Genomic DNA, 21,656 nt, shown 5'->3' with positions numbered 1-21,656 from the left:
ATGGTCATGGTTGGAACATCTCTGGTCAGTTGGATCATAGCTAACCTGGGACTAAACAACAAAGAAGGTCACATTAGACAGTGGAGTCTTTGATACACTATGTCTCAAAATAAGGAAGTCATGGCTGGACAGCTTTGACCATAGGCCAACCTGTGGCTAAATAATAATAACTAAATATTGTATCCAATCCTTCTTCCCCAGAACAATATCCTTCTGAAACTATTACTGCAACCAGACGTCAGTAATAATCCAAACACACAACTTTATCTTAAGCCAATAATCTCATTAATCCAATCCAGGCATGTGGATCAAGGTCTTTCGTAACACAACAGAACCGAAAGCGACTTCTAGCATTGGTTTAAGGCTACAAATTTGTGTCCCCCTTGAAGAGATGAACAATAAAGTCAACCATGGCAGGAACTAAAACTCAAGCCCTAGAAACCATGCCAAAACAAGCATTGGGGCCTGGTGCAGCTCCAGTCCAAGAGTCCAACCCATGCCAGTACGAAAAAGAGACATTAAATGATGATGATTATGATGATATTTCTGAAATGTTCATCATAAATTTAACATAATTCTGTTGTTTAGTTTCTATGGAAACAGCTTAATCAAATCAGTAGAAAGGATGAAAAAAATAAAGAAAAGAGTTTTTTTTTTTTTGGTTTATCCTAAAGTAATTAACGAAAAGTCAATGAGAAAATCAATAACATATTTAAATAATTAATGAAAGAAATAATAATAAACCATAATAAATTAACTTTTACTTCCTGTCTACATTCATCACATTTGAATTAACGAGGAACCGAGAGTCAGTAGCTTTCACCTGCAGGAGATTCTAAATACAGTGTTACCCTAATCAATATGTTCACAGCTCTTTGAATAGTAAGCAATATTTGTAGTTTATATTGAAATTTAAGGACTTAATTCTTTGATCAGCAGCTGGGACCAGGCCTTAACTCTTTCTTCAATCCACAGTTGACATCCAGAACCAACCCATGATTGGTTCTTAATAATTATCATCCTAATCAGTACAAGATACCAATAGAGTGTCATTAAACGATTATATTAATTACTGTCTTTATATATATATATATATATATATATATATAATTTTTCTTTCCAGGTGAAGGCCGGTTTATGAGGTTACTCTGGGTTTCCCGTTCATAAAGGGTTTAACTTTATGGCATGTCTTCAGACCCCAAGACCTGTTGACCTATGACCTCTCTATATATATATAAAACATTAGACATACCTTTGTATCTCTAACACTGAAGTTCTCCATGTAGGTGCTGATGATTCGAAACACAAAACCTCGATCAATTAGTGTAAATAAATGCTGAATGAAATTAAAAAAGAGACATTAGAATATTACAGTGAAAATATCAGATTGGAAATGTAAAATTTGAAAATATCACAACAGGAATGTCACGATAGAAAGGTTATGGTGGAAATGTCATGGTGGAAATGTCATGGTGGAAATGTCATGGTGGAAATGTCATGGTGGAAATGTCATGGTGGAAATGTCATGGTGGAAATGTCACAGTGAAAATATCACAACACAAATGTCACAGAGAAAATTTGGTTGAAATGTCATGGCAGAAATGTCATGGTGGAAATGTCATCGCGGAAATGTCATGGTGAAAATGTCATGGTGGAAATGTCACAGCAGAAATGTCACAGTGAAAATATCACAACACAAATGTCACAGAGAAAATTTGGTTGAAATGTCATGGCAGAAATGACATCGCGGAAATGTCATCGCGGAAATGTCATGGTGAAAATGTCATGGTGGAAATGTCACAGCAGAAATGTCACAGTGAAAATATAACACAAATGTCACAGAAAAAATTTGGTGGAAATGTCATGGCAGAAATATCACAGTGAAAATATCACACCCCAAATGTCACAATGGAAATGTCAGGGCAGAAATGTCGCAGTGAAAATGTCAGTGAAAATGTCAGCAGAAATGTCATGGTGGAAATGTCAGAGTGGGAATATCACAGTGGAAATGTCACAGTGATTATGTTACAATAGCAATGAACCACTGGGAATTTGACTAATCCCAGAAGTTCCTAGACACAGCCATTTCTTCTTCATTAAAATCATAATAATAACTGGCGCTATGTCTTTTCTTCTGATGTCACCTCATGAAACGTCTTTTTGTCCAATGATTTTTTTGTATTAGGACAAATCCTATCAATAGAATTCTCAATGATTATTTGATTTTGATGTTCACCTTGTTTTCTAAAGAGTTTATTTAAAATTGGACAAAAAAAAAAAAATCATCGGACAAAAAGACGTCAGACCAAAAGACATGGACAAAGTGACATCAAACGAAAAGTCGGGTCACGAAAATAAGCAACCCAATACTGCCCGTTCACCCTTCCCAATTTGGACTCTTCCATTAAAGACACAAATAAAGAAAGAAAATGGCACCATATGGTAAAAGGAACCAAAGTATTCACCTTGATAAATGTGGCAAGGCTGTGGTTGGCAGTATTGGCATCCGTTAAAATATCTGGTTTCTGGTACAAATGAGGGTAGATGGCTTGGATCAGGTTCTGAATGCGGAACTGATAATCTGAGGAGAACCGCTCATTTCTAGGCATCTGAAGAATTGTGGGGGAAACAAATATTGACAATATTAATATTAGTGGCATTCTGTTAAAACATTGTTGGAGCTAAAGATATGCGTGCAGACAGTGAGACCAATATACGTTTGTGTAGAGACAGAACGAAACCACTATGTGTGTGTGTGCAATGAGAACAGTGTGTGTGCAATGAGAACAGTGTGTGCATGTAGGTAAGAAGCAAAAAAACTTATTTAATATATATATTAAATGGTGAGGTGTCAGGTCTCCACCAACCAATGTAATGACATAGTTATAAGGCAGTGAGCTGGCAGAATCATTAGAATAACGAAGGCAAAATGCTCAGCAGCATTTATGTTCTGAGTTCAAATTCCACCGAGGTCGACTTTACCTTTCAGGGTAGATAAATTAAGCACCAAGGTCAATGTAATCGGTTTATCCCTTGCCCCGCAAAATTTCAGGCTTTGTGTCCTGTAGTACAAAGGATTATATACAACTATGTGCTTTACAACAGCAATGTATGTTTGGGCATGGAAGGAAGAATAGGGAAGAAGTGACCCCTTACCTTTATCCTCTCTGTTTCAATGAGGTATTGAGCCATACTTTTGATTAGAATCTCAAAAAAGAACCAGGAATGTTTAAGGAAACGACTGACCACTGACTGGTCAGCATTTATAGGGCGGAGTAAAACTGTGAGGTTTTTGGCCAATTCTTCATGTACAGTCTTCACTTTGGTTCCTTTGGGGCTCGGTAAGGTCTTGAAGACATACTGCAAGAGAGAAATAGCAGAAGGAGAAGTCATACTGTATACACTCTGGCTTACACACACACACACACACACACACACACACACCACCTCTGTTCACTACAATAACACATACTGTCATCACTGTACAAGATACCACATCACCACCACACCACAACAATTACTACTAGTGCTACACCATACAATTAACATACTACCACAACACACCCCACCACCACCACCACAACCACAACAATTACTACTACACCATACCAGCAACACACCACCACAACACCCTCCACCACCACAACCACAACAATTACTACTACTATACCATATCAGCAACACACCACCACCACCACAGTCACAACAACCATCACAATATTCCACTCACCTTGACATAAGCTTGAAGAATGTCTTGTTTGCTGACATTATCAACTTCAGAGACAATGTGTATAAGAACCCTGGAAAACATGAAAGGTTATTGATGAATGGGGTAACTGAGGGCACAGGGGAAAGGGTATTAAGGTTAACTAAAGGGTACCATAGTGGGTTAACAACAGGTTTATCTAAACTACTCATAAAATGAACCAAACTGTCTTTGTGGGTCAATGGTAGGTTGACTGATGGGTGTGAATGTGTGTATATATATATATATATATATATATATATATATATACATATATATATATATATATATATATATATATATATATATATATATACACACACACACACAAGAGAGAGAGGGGGAGGAGAAAGGCACACCTCAACATTTGTACTATCCAAAAGGATTTTTAACCTGATATTTATATGGCATAATTTTTTATAGCTTCATCTGCTTTGAGTTCAACCATTAAAAACAAATTATTTCACCTTCTCTCAAAGTTTCTAAATTCGTATGTCAAAATCTGTGTGTGTGTGAGAGAGAGAGAGAGAAAGATACCCTACCTTGCAGCATTCATGGCTATGTCTTCATTGTGTGTTCTGGCAATGAGTCGGAACAACTGGTTGAGAATGGTTGGTAGGAAGTTGATGAAGGTACTCACTTCAACAGCATGAAGGGACTGAAACAAGACGACAGGTAAGAAGGTTAATATAAATCTGAGACAAGGGAAGTCACTGTGGTGATGACGATGATGAAGATGATGATGACGATGATGGTGGTGGTGGTGGTGACAGTAGCAGTAGCAGCGATGATGATACTAAGAGCAGGCATGGGGGGTGTTAAAGAGGGATGGTAGAAAATTTTCAAAGAGTGAGAGGAGGAAATGGAATTGTATTTGTAAGTAACTTTGAAGTAATTCCAGAAATAACTTCCTGCATTCTATTTTCAGCAAGAATTAATGCAACCGGAGACCCTTCCAGCCACCAACCAATTTACATAATGTACTCGGTGTATTCTATATTGACATCAGCACAAATGAGGTAGCCTTATCTCTGTATGGCTAAGGAGTCCTCTTTGCTTTATGATGTCTCTATTGTTTGAAGGCAAATGTGAACTCAAGGGAGACTAGAGGAGAGAGTGGAGGGAGACTAGAGGAGAGAGTGGAGGATGAAAGAGAATGAGTTTAGTGGGGAGGGAAGAAAGTAATGAGAGTCAGTGGTAGCTAGATGGTGGTTGTTGGTAAGGAGGTTGACTTAGAAAAAAGCAAGTTACAGCATGATGGGAGAGCCATAAGAATGAGTGATCACAAGTAAGAACAGTGATAGTAAGGCATGTGTGTGTGTGTGTGTGTGTGTGTGTATGTCAGTGTGTGTGTATATGTGTGAAGCAAGCAAGCAAGCAAAATAAGCAGCTATATTTTGCCAATCTTACTCATCCTACTAAACAACCCTGTCACCAGATTTACCCAGCCAAAGGACCACACAAATAAGGGAGATTGATCCAGAAACATATGAAATACAACAGGATCTGGTGATCTTAGCCCGTATTCCCATTGGTCAGTGTAAAGATATCTCACCAAGTTAGGAAGCTGAACTTTGAAGCTGAAAAGTAAAACTGAAAAATGAAGCAGAAATTTAAAAGGTTGAAATGCGATGCGCACTTGCAGCAAGGCTTAGTTTCAATAACTAAAGTGAGAGATCTTCAGTATAAAAGAGACAGATGTATCATAGGAAACTACACCTAAAGGAGGAAGAGCATATAAACAAAGGGTAAACAATTCATGCTACCAAGGTAGGAATTAAGTAAACTGATAGAAAGACATTCTAAAAGAAACGGGAGTGAAAAAGAGGAAACCCCTAAAGTAGGATTGTCTTCAGAGATTTAATTACAGGATTCTAGTGCTGTCTAATACAATGGTGGTAGTGAGACTAATGTTTTATTTCTTCATTGCTACACGGTTATCTATGGAGAACAGTCTTGTAACTGCTTGGCATCACACACACACACACTTGTCATATAATGATATACCACAACAACGTGTTATATTTTCTATTTTTTACTTGGTTCGGTCATTAGACTGAGGCCATGCTGGAGCACTGCCATGAAGAACTCTAGCCAAACAAATTGACCCCAATGTTTATCTGTTAAGTTTGGTACTAAGCCTAAAAGTCTCTTTTGCTGAACCGAGGACATAAACACATCAACACCGGTCGTCAAGCAGTGGGGGTAGGCGCGGGGTGGGGGACAAATGCAGAGAGACAAACACACACACACACACACACACATGCATGCATGGAGGGCTTCTTCTAGTTTACAGCAACCAAATCCACTCACAAGGCTTTGGTTAGCTTGAGGCTCAGTAGAAGTCGCTTGCCCAAGGTACCACCCAGTGGAACTGAACCTGGAACCATGTGGTTGGGAAGCAATCTTCTGACTGCACAACCGCACATATGATAAAAGACTGGTTGTCATTACACACTAATCTTATATTGATACACATCCTATAGCTGTGAGATACACGTCACAAATATATATATATATATATATATATATATATATATATATATATATATATATATAAGTCAATAAATAGTGGGGTTGTGTTAACTGCATGTGGAGAAATAATAGGAAAATGAAGAATAAGGCAGAATGCTAAATTGGAAGCATGTTTTAATAAAGATTTCTAACTGACTTTCATTATGAAGCAAATTTTCAAGAAGGAGAATGAAAATGTTTTTTTACAAAGAAGTACAAAATGAAGAAAATAATATATAAAAAAAACAATACATAAAAAAATAAATATACCAATACATTATATTGTCTTTGAGCTTTTGAAGTTCAATGGTAGTTCATGTATATAATGGTTGGAAAAATAAGGATGCATGAGAATTGAGAGCTGTGTTAGGTTTAAAAAATGGGTTAAAAGTTTGTGTTAAGCAGGAAGTGTGGTGTCAAAACAGGAAGTGTGTGTAAGGGGAGTCAAATGTTTTTCCTGTTGAAAAGGAGTTCATAACTCCAAATAAAAACATTTGTCTCCCCTTACACACACTTCCTGTTTTGACACCACACTTCCTGCTTAACACAAACTTTTAACTCATTTTTTAAACCTAACACAGCTCTCAATTCTCATGCATCCTTATTTTTCTAACCATAATATACATGAACTACCATTGAACTTCAAAAGCTCAAAGACAATATAATGTATTGGTATATTTATTTTTTTATGTATTATTTTTTTTATATATTGTTTTCTTCATTTTTTACTTCTTTGTAAAAAACATTTTCATTCTCCTTCTTGAAAATTTGCTTCGCAATGAAAGCCGGTTAGAAATCTTTATTAAAACATGCTTCCAATTTCCAATTTGAAATCTTTATTAAAACATGCTTCCAATTTAGCATTCTGCCTTATTCTTCATTTTCCTATATATATATATATATATATATATATATATATATATATACATACATACACACACACACACACTTAACAATCTGTGAGTCTCAGTGGCAGCAGATGAGGTAGGAAGCCATCAAAGACAATTTCTATTTTCACATGAATAAATAAAAAGAAATGTTGTCCCAACCAAGCTGGTTGCTATGACAACAGGGTCATGCAGTAAATTCATTGGTAATTACAGATGAAAATAAAAAAACCCAACATAATTATGTACAAAACTAACAAACAGTCACTAAATAAATAAGGGAAGAGTGAGGAGGAGGAGGAGGAGACGGGGATGGAGGCAGGTTTGCTAGTGACAAATTGTGGTAACTGTTTCTGTGGTTAGAGTGGTAACAACTGATCTGAGAGAGAGAAATAAAAGGCCTTAACCATCATGTTGCTATAGATACTAGTTTTTCACCATCTGCACAAATATACATATTTATATAACTATACACACACACACATTTATACATATTTTATACACAAGGGCTGGACAAAATAATGGAAATACTTAGCATCATAGCATCATAATTTTAATACATCTATAAAACTATCAAAAGCTTGTTTATTTTTATGTTTTTTTGATTTATTATTAGTGTTGCTTAATATGTTTTGTTAAAATTGCTGTTTCTTTTCAGAAAAAGGTAATTAAAATTCATTAAAATGACAGATCTATCGAACTTTCAAAGAGGTCAAATTGTTGGTGCAAGCACTAGCGTAACGGAAACAGCCAAAATGTTTGGTGCATCAAGAAGTACTACCTTGAAAGTAATGACAGCCTTTGAGAAAGAGGGAAAAGCCTCCTCGTCAAAACAAAACTCCAGAAGAAAACCAAAACTTTTAGATAGGGACCGTTGGACTCATGTGAATTGTTAGAAAGGATCACAAAAGTACAGCTCCCAAAATTACTGCAGAGCTTAATGACCACCTCAAGAACCCACTTTCCACAAAACCAGATCTCATGGCAGGGCTGCAATCAGAAAACCACTACTTTCAAAAACAAATGTTGCCAAGTGTTTGGAGTGGAGTAAAAACCTACAGAATTGGTCCCTAGAGCAGTGGAAGAATGTTATTTTCTCGGACGAGTCATCCTTTACCTTATTTCCAACCACCAGCCGAGTATATGTGTGGAGACAGCCAAAAGAAGCATTTGTCCCAGACTGCTTTCTTCCAACTGTTAAACATGGAGGAGGATCTGTGATGATTTGTTTGAAATTTTAAGGTGTTTCCATTATTTTGTCCAACCCCTGTATATTGAAATCATTTTCCAGCTGCATAATAGGTAAGAATTTTGGAACCATATGATGTACATAAGGAATCAAATGACCAAATGTAGTCCAAGAAAATGTTTACCTCTAAAATGAAAGAACCTGAAGATGCTTATAGAAAATAGGGAAATGAACACTAAACACACAAGGACAACATCAGGGGTATGGTCAATGTTTACTACAGAAACCATGGAAACGGATGAGAGAGGGAGGCTGGGGAACTAAAAGACTATGGCTTTCATCTAATGAGACATCTCTAAAGAAGACTGCAGAAATCTGTGGTAGAGTTTGTGACAGCATTACAGTGCAGCAAGGAGGCTACTGAGGTGCATGATGCAAGAGAGAGAGAAAGAAAAAGAGAGAGAGAGAGAGAGAGTCTAGCAACTTACCTTAATGGCATTTAGGTGGTGAGCTGCATCATCTGTGACACGCCCATTTTCAGGCTAACCAAAGCACAAAATTTGAAGTAGGGTTTATAACTAAACAATTGGTCAGAAATTCTAGTGGACAGACATGGCCTATCAATGTTACTTCTAACTTCTTCATGTTTGTTTGTGTGTGTGTGTGTGTTGGTTTTGTTAATAGAAGTTTGCTAACACAAACACAAATGGCACAATCTCTTTCTATTTTTGATGTCAGAGTGTTTCCACTGCAAAAAGCTCCACCATGACTGGCACGAAGAGATCAACCAATCATTCACCGATTTCCTCTGAGTTGTGAAGAATTCTCAGAGTAGGGAAGCAAAGGTGAAAAATGGTAAAAGTGAGGTTGATAGAATATGGTACCAGTCAAATACTGTGGTCGATTTGATATTCTTAATACGTTACAGATGAGAATGGAATCATAATACAAGACTTCAAGAGAGGAAATTCTCTATCCAATATTCTTTGTGGGGTGGGGCTTGGCATCAAAACAGTTTAAAGGATTTACCATTTTAGCCTTCAAACTTCCACTGTAACTTAAACTAAATCTTAATATTTTGCAATCAACTAATTCTATAGTGAAGTGATTTGGAGGCTTTCATCATCATCTGTATTGAAACTTGGTAAAAACAGGTGGAAAAGCTGGAAATAGTGAGATACTGTATAATGAACAGTTCTCAAAAGTGAGTTTGTACCGATTCCAAATGATTTAGACTGAGCCTCATCCATAGACTGACATCGATGGGTGCCTAACAACATCACCAGGCAGGGAATAGGAGGCTTTCATGCATGGTAACATTGATATCACGTAATTAACAAGAATAACAGCACATGTAATAATGATACAACATATTTTACAAGTGTATAATAATAATAATAATAATAATAATAATAATAATAATAATAATAATAATGTGTTAGAAGATTACACTTAATGCAGTTGGAAGTTGAATATCTATAAGAACAAAGATACTGAATTTTTACCTTAAACTAGTATTTAAATCCTGATATTCTGGTATTAAAACCGCTTTATGGAGGTCGAAGTGAACTAATTAGAGAGAGAAAATGAATAACCTTCTAGGTCGGAAATGTGGCCTTGTGAGAGAAAAATTCAAACTAGGTGTGTTGGGATATGGAGACTGGGAGGGTAATTTGTGTTTGATGGGTCATCAAATATGAAGCAGCTGCTGTAACAAATGCACAAGTAGAGATCAGGGTTCAGTATTGCGTCTCACAGAAGTAACAATAACAGTCACTTCATTCAATTCATGGTGCATATAAATGGTTGGTTGGTTTTCTTAATCAGGATGGCTTCGTTGGTCCACAGGTTACCAATGTTATAATTTATGACTTAAATGGTGACCACCTTTTCCTTGTTAATATTCCTTTAATTATCAATGTCTTATGCACACACACGTGTGTGTGAGTGTGTGTGTGTGTGTGTGTGGAAGGTATTCTCAATGTGTAAGGACCAAATTGTGCTGCTGACCTGACACCTGGTGCACTTACTGCACTGGATTTGTTACATGATGCAATTTCAGTTAGCACATTGATGAATGCCAAGATATCAATACAAAGAGACATTCATTCATCTACTCTCTCTCTCTCTCTTTCTTTCTCTGCCTCCCTGTAGTTCTCTTAAAACCCTTCATAAACAAGTTTTTATGCTTGAAACATCAGGACTATTAAATGTTTTTACGGTAACATTTCAATATGTTTGTTTTTCATCTTATTGATGTTTAAATTTCCAACTGCATTGTTGAAACCTTCTAACATACAGTTTTATCATTTAATCACCACGTTTCAACAAACAACACTATAAATAAATAAATAAATAAATAAATAAATAATAATAATAATAATAATAATAACGGCTTTTATTTTTAGAACTTTGTAATTGTTTCTGAATAACAACAACAATACCAATAGCAGAAGCAATAATAATAATAATGAGAAGACAAGGAGAAAGAAGAGAAGATTGAGAAGAAGACGACAAGAAGAATACTTGGAGATACTAGAAAAGAGAAAGCAACAATCACTGTAAGTTGACTGACCAAACTGAGAATGTGTCATGCAAGCTTAACATTCTGTCATATCATTGCAATATTGATAGCATTAATGAGGTTTAAAGTCTAACATGTTCAGCAGAAAAATCCTACATAATGAAGACATAGAAATGATTTATCGACAGGAACCAAAGACACTAGTTCTTACCTTCAATTTATTAGTTGTTTCGCTTTCTACAGTTGGGGAGAAGTTATTTTCCAGTTTTTGGCAATGTACAAAGAAATTGTACAAATGTTGATCCTACAAACAGAAAGATTATCATTATTATTATTATTATTATTATTATTATTATTATTATTATTATTAAAATCTCAGTTTTGTATTTCAGTGGTATGTCTATCAAAGCCATAAGATTTCAGTTTTATAAAGGAAAACACATTACACAGACATCTCTGACACCCTCGAGTAGAAATGGAACCTTTTATCAGCAAGATAACAACGGGAAAGTAGCATAACATGTATTGTCAGAGAATACTCTACAAGAGGTCTTGTGGGGTTGGAACCCATGGTGGTGTAGTGAGGAGTCCAACATTTTACCGACTGTTTACAGTACAAAATCACAAGAAAACATTACCTTGGTGATCGACATCTTTTATTTAGATATCAAACTAAAAGGCTGGAAGATCATGGGTGGAATATCTGTGAATATAAATCTGTCAGATTAAGGCTAACTTGGGATTAAAGAACAAGTAATGCAGCTTACCTTTGTGTAAATTGTAGATTTCAATCTGAGATTGACCTTCAGTAATTCTTTTTTGCCATCAACCCATTTTATTTCAGGACACATTACCTGCAATGAGAGAAATAAAGATGATGCATAAGATGTTCATCCTTTTGATTGCTGAATACAAAATGTGGCTAACTAGACCTCTGTTTGGGTGATTCTCCTGAGTCACTCACCATCTTACCCATGTATGCCAATCTATTGCAGGGGTGACCCATTTGTAGCTGAGTGGACTGGAGCAATGCAAAATGAAGTGTTTTGCTCAAGAACACAATGCACAGCTTGTCTGGGAATTGAAACCACAATCTCATAATTGTGAATGCAACACCCTAACCACTAGGCCACGCACATTCACACATTTAACCAGTCCATTATTATCAAGGCGGCGAGCTGGCAGAAACGTTAGCACGCCGGGCAAAATGCTTATTGGTACTTCATCTGCCGTTACGTTCTGAGTTCAAATTCCGCCGAGGTCGACTATGCCTTTCATCCTTTTGGGGTTGATAAATTAAGTACCAGTTGCATACTGGAGTCAATCTAATCGACTGGCCCTCTCCCCCAAAATTTTGAGCTTTGAGCCTAGAGTAAGAAAGATTATTTTGGAATACCAGAACAAGTCTTTTATTTCCTTCCATCGCACAAACATACAAAGTCTGATTGTCTCAAAGTCAATTATAGAAAATAATGTTGAGAAGACTCACCTTGCCACTTGCTACCATATCATGTGACAGGTAACCGGCAGGTAGGTTGGCTGCAATGGGTAAAGGGTCTGGATTTTCTGAAACAAGTCTGTAAAGAAGATAGAAAATAAAGACAGTGGTTAGTAACACGGGTAATAAGTGGTTTATAACAACTGTTAAGTATTTATTGCAGATAACTGGTAATGATTAAGAAATTAAATACGCTATGGAGAAAGGGTGTATCATGTATTATGATATCCTCACACTCTGATATCTAGTGATCAATACAAACAACAAGATACAATCGATATTAATATGTTAAAGCAATGGAAAGTTTGACTCTCTGTGTGTGTGTGTGTGTGTGTGTGTGTGTGTGTGTGTGTGTGTGTGGTCATAGACAAACTGAAAGATGAGAAGGACATGACTGGAATGACTTTTATCCGGGGTTCATTCGATCATAGTCAACCAGGCTCCACACACCAACACCCCACCACCCTACATTAACACTTGCTGTATTTGCATTCACAAAGAAACAGCAAATATCCATATAATACTGGTTTCAAATTTTGAAACAAGGCCAGCAATTTTGGGGGAGGGATAATTTGATTACATCGACCCCGGTACATAACTGGTATTTATTTTATTGAAGGCACGTAAAAAGCACCCACTACACTCTCGGAGTGGTTGGTTTCCATGCTGGCATGGGTTGGACGGTTTGACTGAGGGCTGGCAAGCCAGTGGCTGGACCAAGCTCCAATCTAATCTGGCAGTGTTTGTACAGCTGAGTGCCTTTATTTCTAACAGGACATAAATTAAGGAGACCGACACTATAAACATTAACGACACAAGAAACAGACTCAATTACGAATTAATCGAGTAATGAGACTCTCAACATAAAAAAAAAACGATATTGGAGAAGTTCCAGGAAAAGAACTGAAAAAGAATGACCCAAAAATCTCAAAGAGCTGAAATAAATATTGAAAATAATCAGACTTACTTTCCACCTCTCAAGAGGGGCAACCAAGCATAACCAATCGCAGTTTCTATATTATCTTTCTTTTTGGAGGAGGCAGACGAGTTTCTCGGACTCGTCTTGGAAGACTCACAGCTAACATGGTAGAAACGAAACAAAAGGTGATGCTTGTCATGTAACTGCGTTGGTAAATTAATTTTCACCTGTCAAAAATAGAATAGATATATATATATACAAGTGTCAGTTTAACAGAAAAGCATATGAGGAATGGGGTTAGTGTCGGGATCAAATGAGAGGGTGGGGGAAGTGAGGGCAATGAGTGACCTTTCAAGGTTTTGTTGTGTTACAAACTGTGACAGGAAAAAGGGAATTCCTTCATACAACAGTGTGTGACAGGAGGATGGGAGTTCCTTGATGTTGTGTCACAAAGTGTAACAGGATGACAAATGTTGTGTCACAATGTGTAACAGGCTAACAAGAGTTCCTTAATATCCTGCATCTCAATGTGGCAAATGTTCTTCAATGCACTTTTTTTGATAGAAAAGGAATTCTTTCTCTTAAAATATTTTGTGCCACATGCAACAACATAGGAGTTCCTTCACACAATATGCCACATGAGAAGACACAATAAGGGATTTGTTCATACATCATCATCACCATCGTTTAACGTCTGTTTTCCTTGCTGGCATGGGTTGGACGGTTTGACTGAGGTCTGGAGAGCCAGAAGGCTGCACCAGGCTCCAATCTGATCTGGCAGTGTTTCTACAGCTGGATGCCCTTCCGAATGCCAACCACTCCGAGAGTGTAGTGGGTACTTCTTACGCGACACTGGCACAGGGGCCAGTCAGGTGGGCCTGGCATCGATCACGTTCGGATATTAAGGGCATAGGTCAATAACAGGAGGTAAATAAAGGATGAAGGGTAGGCATGTGGTTAATTATTGGTACAAAGTGGGTGCAGGTGTCAGAGTAAATGAGTGAAGGAAAATAGGGGACTGTTGAAAGGGTAAAATATAGTGGGGTGGGGTTAGAGAAGGGAGGGTAAAAACGAGGGGGTAAAATGTAGAGGTAAAGGGAGTTAGTAAATTGTGGAGGTATGATAAAAGAATATATGTGGAGGTATGATAAAAGAAACTTACTTCTTCTGAAAATTCTGGGAAAGTATTATGATGGAGAACAGTGGCACTGGCAACCGTAGTAAACACAGACATTCCAGGACGTCCATAAATACACTGGAAGAGAGAAGAAATAGGGTGAAGGGTGCGGCTGGAGATTTTTGATGAAATGACAAATTTTGAATAATTTATGGCTGTGGGTTTGAGTGTGCATGACAATGACATCAAGTAACGACCCCTTAGGTCATGAATGACCCTGGGATTGCACCTAGAAAACTCCCCTCTGAGACACAAAGTTATAAGATATAATGCAGGATTAATTCAAAATATTGTGAATGAAAAAGTATTATAATATGGCAAGAGTAATTTGGATGCTAAGGGGTTAAATACAACCCCACCCCCATCTTTGACTAATCTATCCGATTTGAACATACTACCCAGCATTGTGCAATGTACCCCCATGTGGGACAAGAATCTATCTTACTTTGCACAATCTACCCAAAGTTCCGATTTTTTGAAAAGCCATCTGAAAATTTGTGGGAAACAAAGAAATTGCTACAAAAAACAAAAAAGTTGGTAAAATGGTTACCCTTAGAGGAATGGCTCCTTCGTCATCAGAATCTTTAAGTTCTATACAGCATGCGATATTTCGTGCCTGGAATGTAAAAGAAGAACAGAATATACCAAAGTTGACCACTGTTGTTGTTGTTGTGGGTGGGCAGTTATGATAGAAAGGGAATCAGAGACCAACAGGCTTGTTTGGCCTCGGGTCAGCCCTCACTCAACTGACCATTAGATTCTATTATTATTACTGAGATCAATCTCAAACCCTAAATGAGCATATCTATAATTCGACCCTAAATAATGGTGGCACTATTAAGGGTTATCAATTCCTTAATCAGTGAAGTTGAACAAATTCTGATATTTCAAAGAAAACAGAATAATTTCAAAACAGTTTTAGTATTTCTCCAATGGTGAAGATAATACAATGGATTAGCAATGTGATTACCCATAGCGACAACAGAATTTACCCACATTAGCCTCAGTGAGTTTTTATCCACTAGAAAGGCTATGGGCCATGGTCACCATGCCCCCCCCCTCCCCTACATGGTTGTGAAGCAAACAGCTTAGCCACACAGCCATGTCGAGAAAAATATATTCCACCCTCCACCCCGTGCATTACAGAAGAAACAAACCTTGGTAAAAGTCTTTTGGCAATCGTATTTAAGGCTGATAGGGTAGACAAAAAGCAAGTTTTGGTAGCAAGTAAACGGAGAACTTAAATCTGCTCTGTCTTCTTGGAATTCTTCGATTTCAATGTGTAAATTTCCAACTGGAGGTTCCGGGAATGGATGTAGAGGGAGCAGAGAAGGAGTTACACAATCTAAAAGAGAAACATTTCAATGTTAAACAGGAATATCTAATTGGAAGGTGGGGGGTAGGTAGGTCAACTGGTACTTAATTTATCAACTCAGAAAAGATGAAAAGCAAAGCGAACCCTGGTGGAGTTTGAACCCAGAACATAAAGGTAGACAGAGTGCCACTAATCATTTTTCGCAGTGAGGAAACGATTCTGCCAATTATTAACAACTGATTCTTATTTCGAGAAAATATAAATAATGTATTGTTTTCAGTCAAAGGAGCACAGCAGAAGACGAACTGAGGGCAAGCATTCATTTTCAGCTTTGTCTTTAAATAGACAAACGTCGTTGAAAGGATGAGAGAATCGCCCGAAACAGAATTTAGGAATAAATTATGGAATAAATTACTCACATAACCAGTATTTAATAAAGACAATGGTAAGAATTCTACTTACTTGGAACTGGAGACTCAATTGGTTCTATCAGGATCTTCAAATGTCCTGGAATTACTTGCCATTTACTCTGTTTTTCAGGTCTACAAAGAAACCGTTTTAGAACCATGAATAAAAAACACAGGATTGGAATTAAAATACTTTCAGAAATGGTGTATTTCTAAAATAACTGTTACTATAGCAACAAAGAGGAAGATGAGAAATTGCTGTACAATAGTAAAACAGGATGAGGAATAAATTGATGGGAAAATGGGACGTTGAAGTATCAATGATGGTGATGATGGGATGGGGTAGTGATGTTGATGATGATGATGATGGTTGGCAGCAAGGATAATGATTGTGATGATATTAACGATGATGATGATGGTGGCAATAATAATGTTAACAGTTGTTACCTTCTCATTTCTTGGAGTCTCTTAATAATTTCTTCTTCTGACAATTTGGAACTTTCTTGTCGATAAAGAACCATTTTGGCATCATTTGTTGCTTGTGGAGAGACACACCTGTGGAAAATATAGCATAATTAAGGTGTTATAATAATGTTCAAACTATTACTGCTGCTACTAGACAGCTATTTTTATGCACACCAACACAAATGTATAGTTTACTGGGTCCTAATAATGCTTATTCTGCTATGATGTTTTGTGTTGTTAACAGTTGACCGGATGATGGTAATGATACAATAAAATACTAGCCGAGAGATGGATGGACAGAAAATATGCAATAAGGGCTGAGGAGAAGAAAGAGGAGCTTGAGGGGAACAGTCGTGATCCAGTAGACTTTTGCTCAAAAACAATCCAGCCAGGACCACCCCGTCTTTCTCTTGGACATTATGTACCTAGGAGTACATAACAACTTAATGTTTTCACCATCCACTAATTAACAACTGAAAAATATAATTTAGAAAAAAAAAAAAAACTCTCTTTCAGACAGCAGTAGAAGACAAGAAAGTAAGGAACTTACTTGGCAGTCCAGGCAAATGGCATTCTGTGATGACCGATCCTGGAACAAAATAATTTCATCTGTCTGTGTATCTTGGTTCCTACTTTGGTGTCTGTGGACTTCATGTAATGTTCTGTACAGTGAGATATACTACCTTGCAGTACTTTCTCGATTTTGGCATACAAATAGATGTTAGACGGGTGACCAGTCACAGAAAATACAGCCTAGAGACAAGGAACAGATTTCATTTGGTTAAGAAACTTTGAAAAAAAAAAAAAAAAAACACACCCAAGAATACATGTTACAGGGCCCTAACTATCAATTAGAATTCACAGAGTGTTTTGTTGGATACTTACTCGTCTTTCCTTTGAATAGAACCATTTTTCATCAAATTTATATAAGTCTGGCGTCGTGTTCTTGACACCGTCCACTGTGTGTAGTCTGTCGGAAGCATGTAACAACTCTGATGGAATCATAGAACGGATATGGAGACTGTTGGGGTCAACATAAAAGTCTTCGGTGATTTTTTTTCCCGCTTTGGCATCGTAGAGAGCAAAAGATATGAAAAAAGGTTCTGGCTGGAAGACAGACAGACAGAAAACAAAAAAAAAACCATCAAACAGAAAGAAAACCAATTCTGAAATTGTTGTTATTATTGAATTATTTTTACCAATATTTTTGTTGTTATTTTTGTATTGTTTCAACTAGTTCCAATATTAAAGTATGTTGGTTGTGAGATGATAGAACTGAGGCGGGGGGGGGGGGGGTAACCTCTCAAAGACACTGCATGATAGAGTTTATGGTAACTTATTAAATTTATTATAAAACTGAGAGTGTGGTAACTCAATGAGTCTATTAACCATTTTGATACCAACTCGCCTGACCCATACTAGCAACAAACATGGATGCATGATGATGATAATGAAGTGGTAACTTGTCAATAAGAGTGAATAACTTAGAAAAGGAAGCGAGGGGGGGGGAGGTTTTTCCTACACTGAGATTTCTTGACTTTAATTATAGTCTGTGAAGATGAAGTCAGTGAGGGCTGACTGTTGACCCTTTCTAGTCAGTGGGGGAAAATAGCTGACCCTTTGCCTCCAGACAAATACAAAAAAAAAAAGAAGGGTTAAAGATAAGCAGTAAGGAAGGGCTAACACAGGAAGAGGGGTTAACATGAGAGAGACAGAGGATTAGTAAGTAAAAGGGGTAACATGAGAAATAAAGGGTTCAATAGGCAAATAAAAAAAGGATCAACACGACAAATAATGTTAAATTCTAAGCTGTTTTAATGCTCAGCAATTACAAAGCTAAGTAAAATGACATTATGTGGTAAGAGAATTGAGAGAAAACTGGGTTAAATCTGGCAGACTGTGAGAATAAACCCTAAATGGACACAATTAGAAGATTCGTTAAGACATGTAAGAGAGATTCATAAAAACAAAAAGGAAATACCGCAACTGGTGCAGACATCTTGCTGCGGGCTATTTTCATAGCTTCAGAAATGATGTAAACATCATGGAAGCTATATTGCTACCGTCTTATCAGTACAAAATACAATTAACAAAAGATATCGCTAACGAGTCTACTCTTCTCTTTCCCTTGTTCCCTCCCTGGCACCTGTGTTATGTCAGCAGACTTCACCGATACAGAATTAACTCTGCCTTGAAGGGCATCACAGTTCCCACAAAACAAAATACGTGCATTGGGTTAGCATATATACGCATATACACATGTGTGTGTGTGATGTGTGTGTGTGTACGTGTGACAGGCAGCAGATCAGCTAAAGCTGTTTATACAAGTTAATCCGAATGTTGTCTAACACCTACAGGGCATGGCACACACAAACATGGTAGTGGTGTTGTTGTTGTTGTAGTTGTAGTGGTGCTAAGATAAACTAGTGAAATATTAGCAGTTTTCAGGCTGTTGTGAGAATACACTGTATGGAAGGGTCATTATGAAAGGCAATTCTCACCTTCTCAAATAAAGTTAGTAAATCTTATTAACAATAATGATGGGCTTTAGGATACTGAATACATATATACACACATTTACCAAAAGCAAGTGCACACACACACACAAATATATTAATATTTAGCAGAGGCTTCTGCTAAACATTAATAAAAATATATATACACTCATATTTTGAGTTCTATTTTTCATGTTTGCATCACCATACCTGTATATATATATATATATATATAAACAATTGCAGTGTGGAAGGTGTTTATAAGCCATTTAAAACACACAAAAACCGTTAGATTCACTTCAACATTTAAATTTAATTTGCCAAAATATTTTCGGCGCTGCACAGTATTTTGTCAGTGAACAGGTCATGGTCTGAAAGTGATGAAAATATTTCGGCAAATTAAATTCAAATGTTGGAGTGAATCTAACTGCTGACTGTGATGATGATGATGATGGAGATGATGAAGCTGATGATGATGATGATGATGATGACAGAGAAACAATGAAGAGAGTCTTACATTCTGATGATTCTCTATACACTCATCGTCTGAAACATTAGCTTGCAATTTCAGCTGGAACTCTTGGAGCCTTAAAAGGAATCGTTGTCCAAGAGCTTTGGGGAAGACATCAATGACATCCTTGCTGGTGTAGACTTCTTCTTCTTCTTCTTGACCATAAATAAATCTCTGAAAATAAAACAAGACATTAGTTGGGTGCAGCAGAGTCATAATGCGCTATAGAACAGTGGTACTATGACCATAGTATTGAGACAGGGTTCTAACTACAAGGGTATCTCCTTCCCTCCTCTCACTCTCTCCCCAACTCATGACACAAAGTACTCACAAAACCCCACAACTGAATGGGGTACCTGCTTATTTTGGTTGCTGAAATGTTTATCCTACGGTTTGCCCTTCCATTGCTATTCATCTTTAATTACATCAAGAATATATTCCATCCTTCAACAGAAACCATGGACGATGAAACAACTTGAGACATGACTGCCTCCAACAACTCCGATATTTAGAACCAGCCACACTGTCTTGAGTGTTGTGGACTCGCAAGAATAAATGTTAAAAAACCATTTCCCAACCATCTGCCTCTCATCAGTGTCACCAAGATGACCTTTGCAAAGTCGACAATTCTAGCTGGAGGTTCTTTTGAAAACTTGAATTGGTGTTTAGTGGCAGACAAAGTTGAACTTTACAAAATGTTAATAATCAAAAGTGGTTTTCAAAAAAACAAAAAAACCTAAAAAAAAACCACATCCAACCATTTCGCTTCTGAACTCGGTTAATGTTCTTACTCTTGAAAGACAGCACACTGTTCGTGCGTGAGGCTTTCACTGATTTCCAAAATTCAACAAACAAATACCAAATCTATTATATCATTGTTTTAAAAGATTCAATTACTGGATCTCTCCACCCACTCCCACTGCCTCTCTCTCACACACACACATACACACACACACACACACATAATATTTGTTTCAACTATTTTTATTGCATCATTGTCTTCTAAATTAGAGATGTACAATGGCTCCTTGTGGATGTATTTCCAATGTTTCAATGTTGTTGTTCTCTTTTAACACAAATTGAGTTTTTGTGGGTGTAATTGTTTAACCCAGGTCAGAGCTATGATTGAAGACACTCCAGATTTTGGCCACCCAAGGAGAAATACTGGCACAGGGACATACACCATCCCGCTTCCAGTGAGTTTGATGTTATTCATGTTACCCTTTTGAATAGGAGAAGGGGGGAGAAAAATGTGTGCAGGGAGTGACATGGTGGGTAGGAAGGACTTGGTATAGGGGTTGGTGCAGGGATCGAAGAAGGAATGGAGATGGGAGGGGGAGGAAGTAAAATGTTTCAAAAGTAAAAGATTTTGTCTTTGAGACACTCGGAATTATATTACAATCCCCATATTTTGGGAACTACTGCCATGTCTAATGAAGCATACCACCACCACCACCACCACCACCATCACTACCACAATCAAAACCAATACCTCAGTGAATACCCAGTGTTGCTGCCCCTCCCTCCCCATCAGCACCACAACAAATACCCATCGCTACCCCCATTGCCACCCCACCAATACCCCTGCTGCTCTCCAATGTGAGGACAGAAACTATATTAGCTAACATCGCAAAGATATATTTAACTGGCAAATATTTCCCAGACTTTCAGTGAAGAACCATACAGAAAATTATGATTTTCAGTTTGAAATCAATAAAATAGATTTTCACTAGAATGGAGGAATATAAGAGAAGCTGAGGGGAGAGAGAGGGAGAGAGAGAAGGGAGAGAAGGAGAAAGGGAAAGAAAAAGAGATATAACGTGCACGTGTGTGTGTGTGTGTGTGGTGTGCGTGTGTGTGTGTGCGTGTGTGTGTGCACAGAACTTGTAATTTTGAAGCTGCTCATGTGGTATAATTAAAGATCAGCTGTTTTACTGTGCAAATCAAGAAGGAAGAAGTAAATAATAAAAAAAGCCTAAAAAAATAAATATTGAGAGAAATAATTAAGAA

General features: G+C 37.3%; 1 protein-coding gene across 38 annotated transcripts in view; it reads right to left on the bottom strand.

Moving 5' to 3' along the window:
• Positions 1-21,656, bottom strand: part of LOC106880262 (dedicator of cytokinesis protein 9) — a 186,904-nt gene that overhangs the window by 43,295 nt on the left and 121,953 nt on the right. For 25 of the 38 annotated variants that reach the window (XM_089366507.1, XM_089366510.1, XM_089366514.1 and 22 more), the window contains 18 exons: positions 19,653-19,820; positions 17,526-17,747; positions 17,191-17,393; positions 16,623-16,730; positions 16,231-16,310; positions 15,611-15,798; positions 15,004-15,069; positions 14,439-14,531; positions 13,325-13,503; positions 12,349-12,436; positions 11,627-11,713; positions 11,071-11,163; positions 8,824-8,877; positions 4,288-4,403; positions 3,731-3,800; positions 3,157-3,360; positions 2,466-2,609; positions 1,253-1,336 (listed from right to left, as the gene is read on the bottom strand). In XM_089366507.1, coding sequence (XP_089222633.1) covers positions 1,253-1,336; positions 2,466-2,609; positions 3,157-3,360; positions 3,731-3,800; positions 4,288-4,403; positions 8,824-8,877; positions 11,071-11,163; positions 11,627-11,713; positions 12,349-12,436; positions 13,325-13,503; positions 14,439-14,531; positions 15,004-15,069; positions 15,611-15,798; positions 16,231-16,310; positions 16,623-16,730; positions 17,191-17,393; positions 17,526-17,747; positions 19,653-19,820 — 2,247 coding nt within the window. The remainder of the gene's footprint in view (positions 1-1,252; positions 1,337-2,465; positions 2,610-3,156; positions 3,361-3,730; positions 3,801-4,287; positions 4,404-8,823; positions 8,878-11,070; positions 11,164-11,626; positions 11,714-12,348; positions 12,437-13,324; positions 13,504-14,438; positions 14,532-15,003; positions 15,070-15,610; positions 15,799-16,230; positions 16,311-16,622; positions 16,731-17,190; positions 17,394-17,525; positions 17,748-19,652; positions 19,821-21,656) is intronic. The other 13 variants (XM_089366519.1, XM_089366522.1, XM_089366525.1 and 10 more) reach the window with 1 other exon arrangement.

The sequence above is a fragment of the Octopus bimaculoides genome, chromosome 19, assembly GCF_046866305.1.
Source record: "Octopus bimaculoides isolate indiv1 chromosome 19, ASM4686630v1, whole genome shotgun sequence".
In the NCBI taxonomy this organism is placed as follows: domain Eukaryota; kingdom Metazoa; phylum Mollusca; class Cephalopoda; order Octopoda; family Octopodidae; genus Octopus; species Octopus bimaculoides.
Note: the sequence above shows the minus strand (reverse complement) of the source record. Positions and strands in the feature narration are given on the sequence as shown.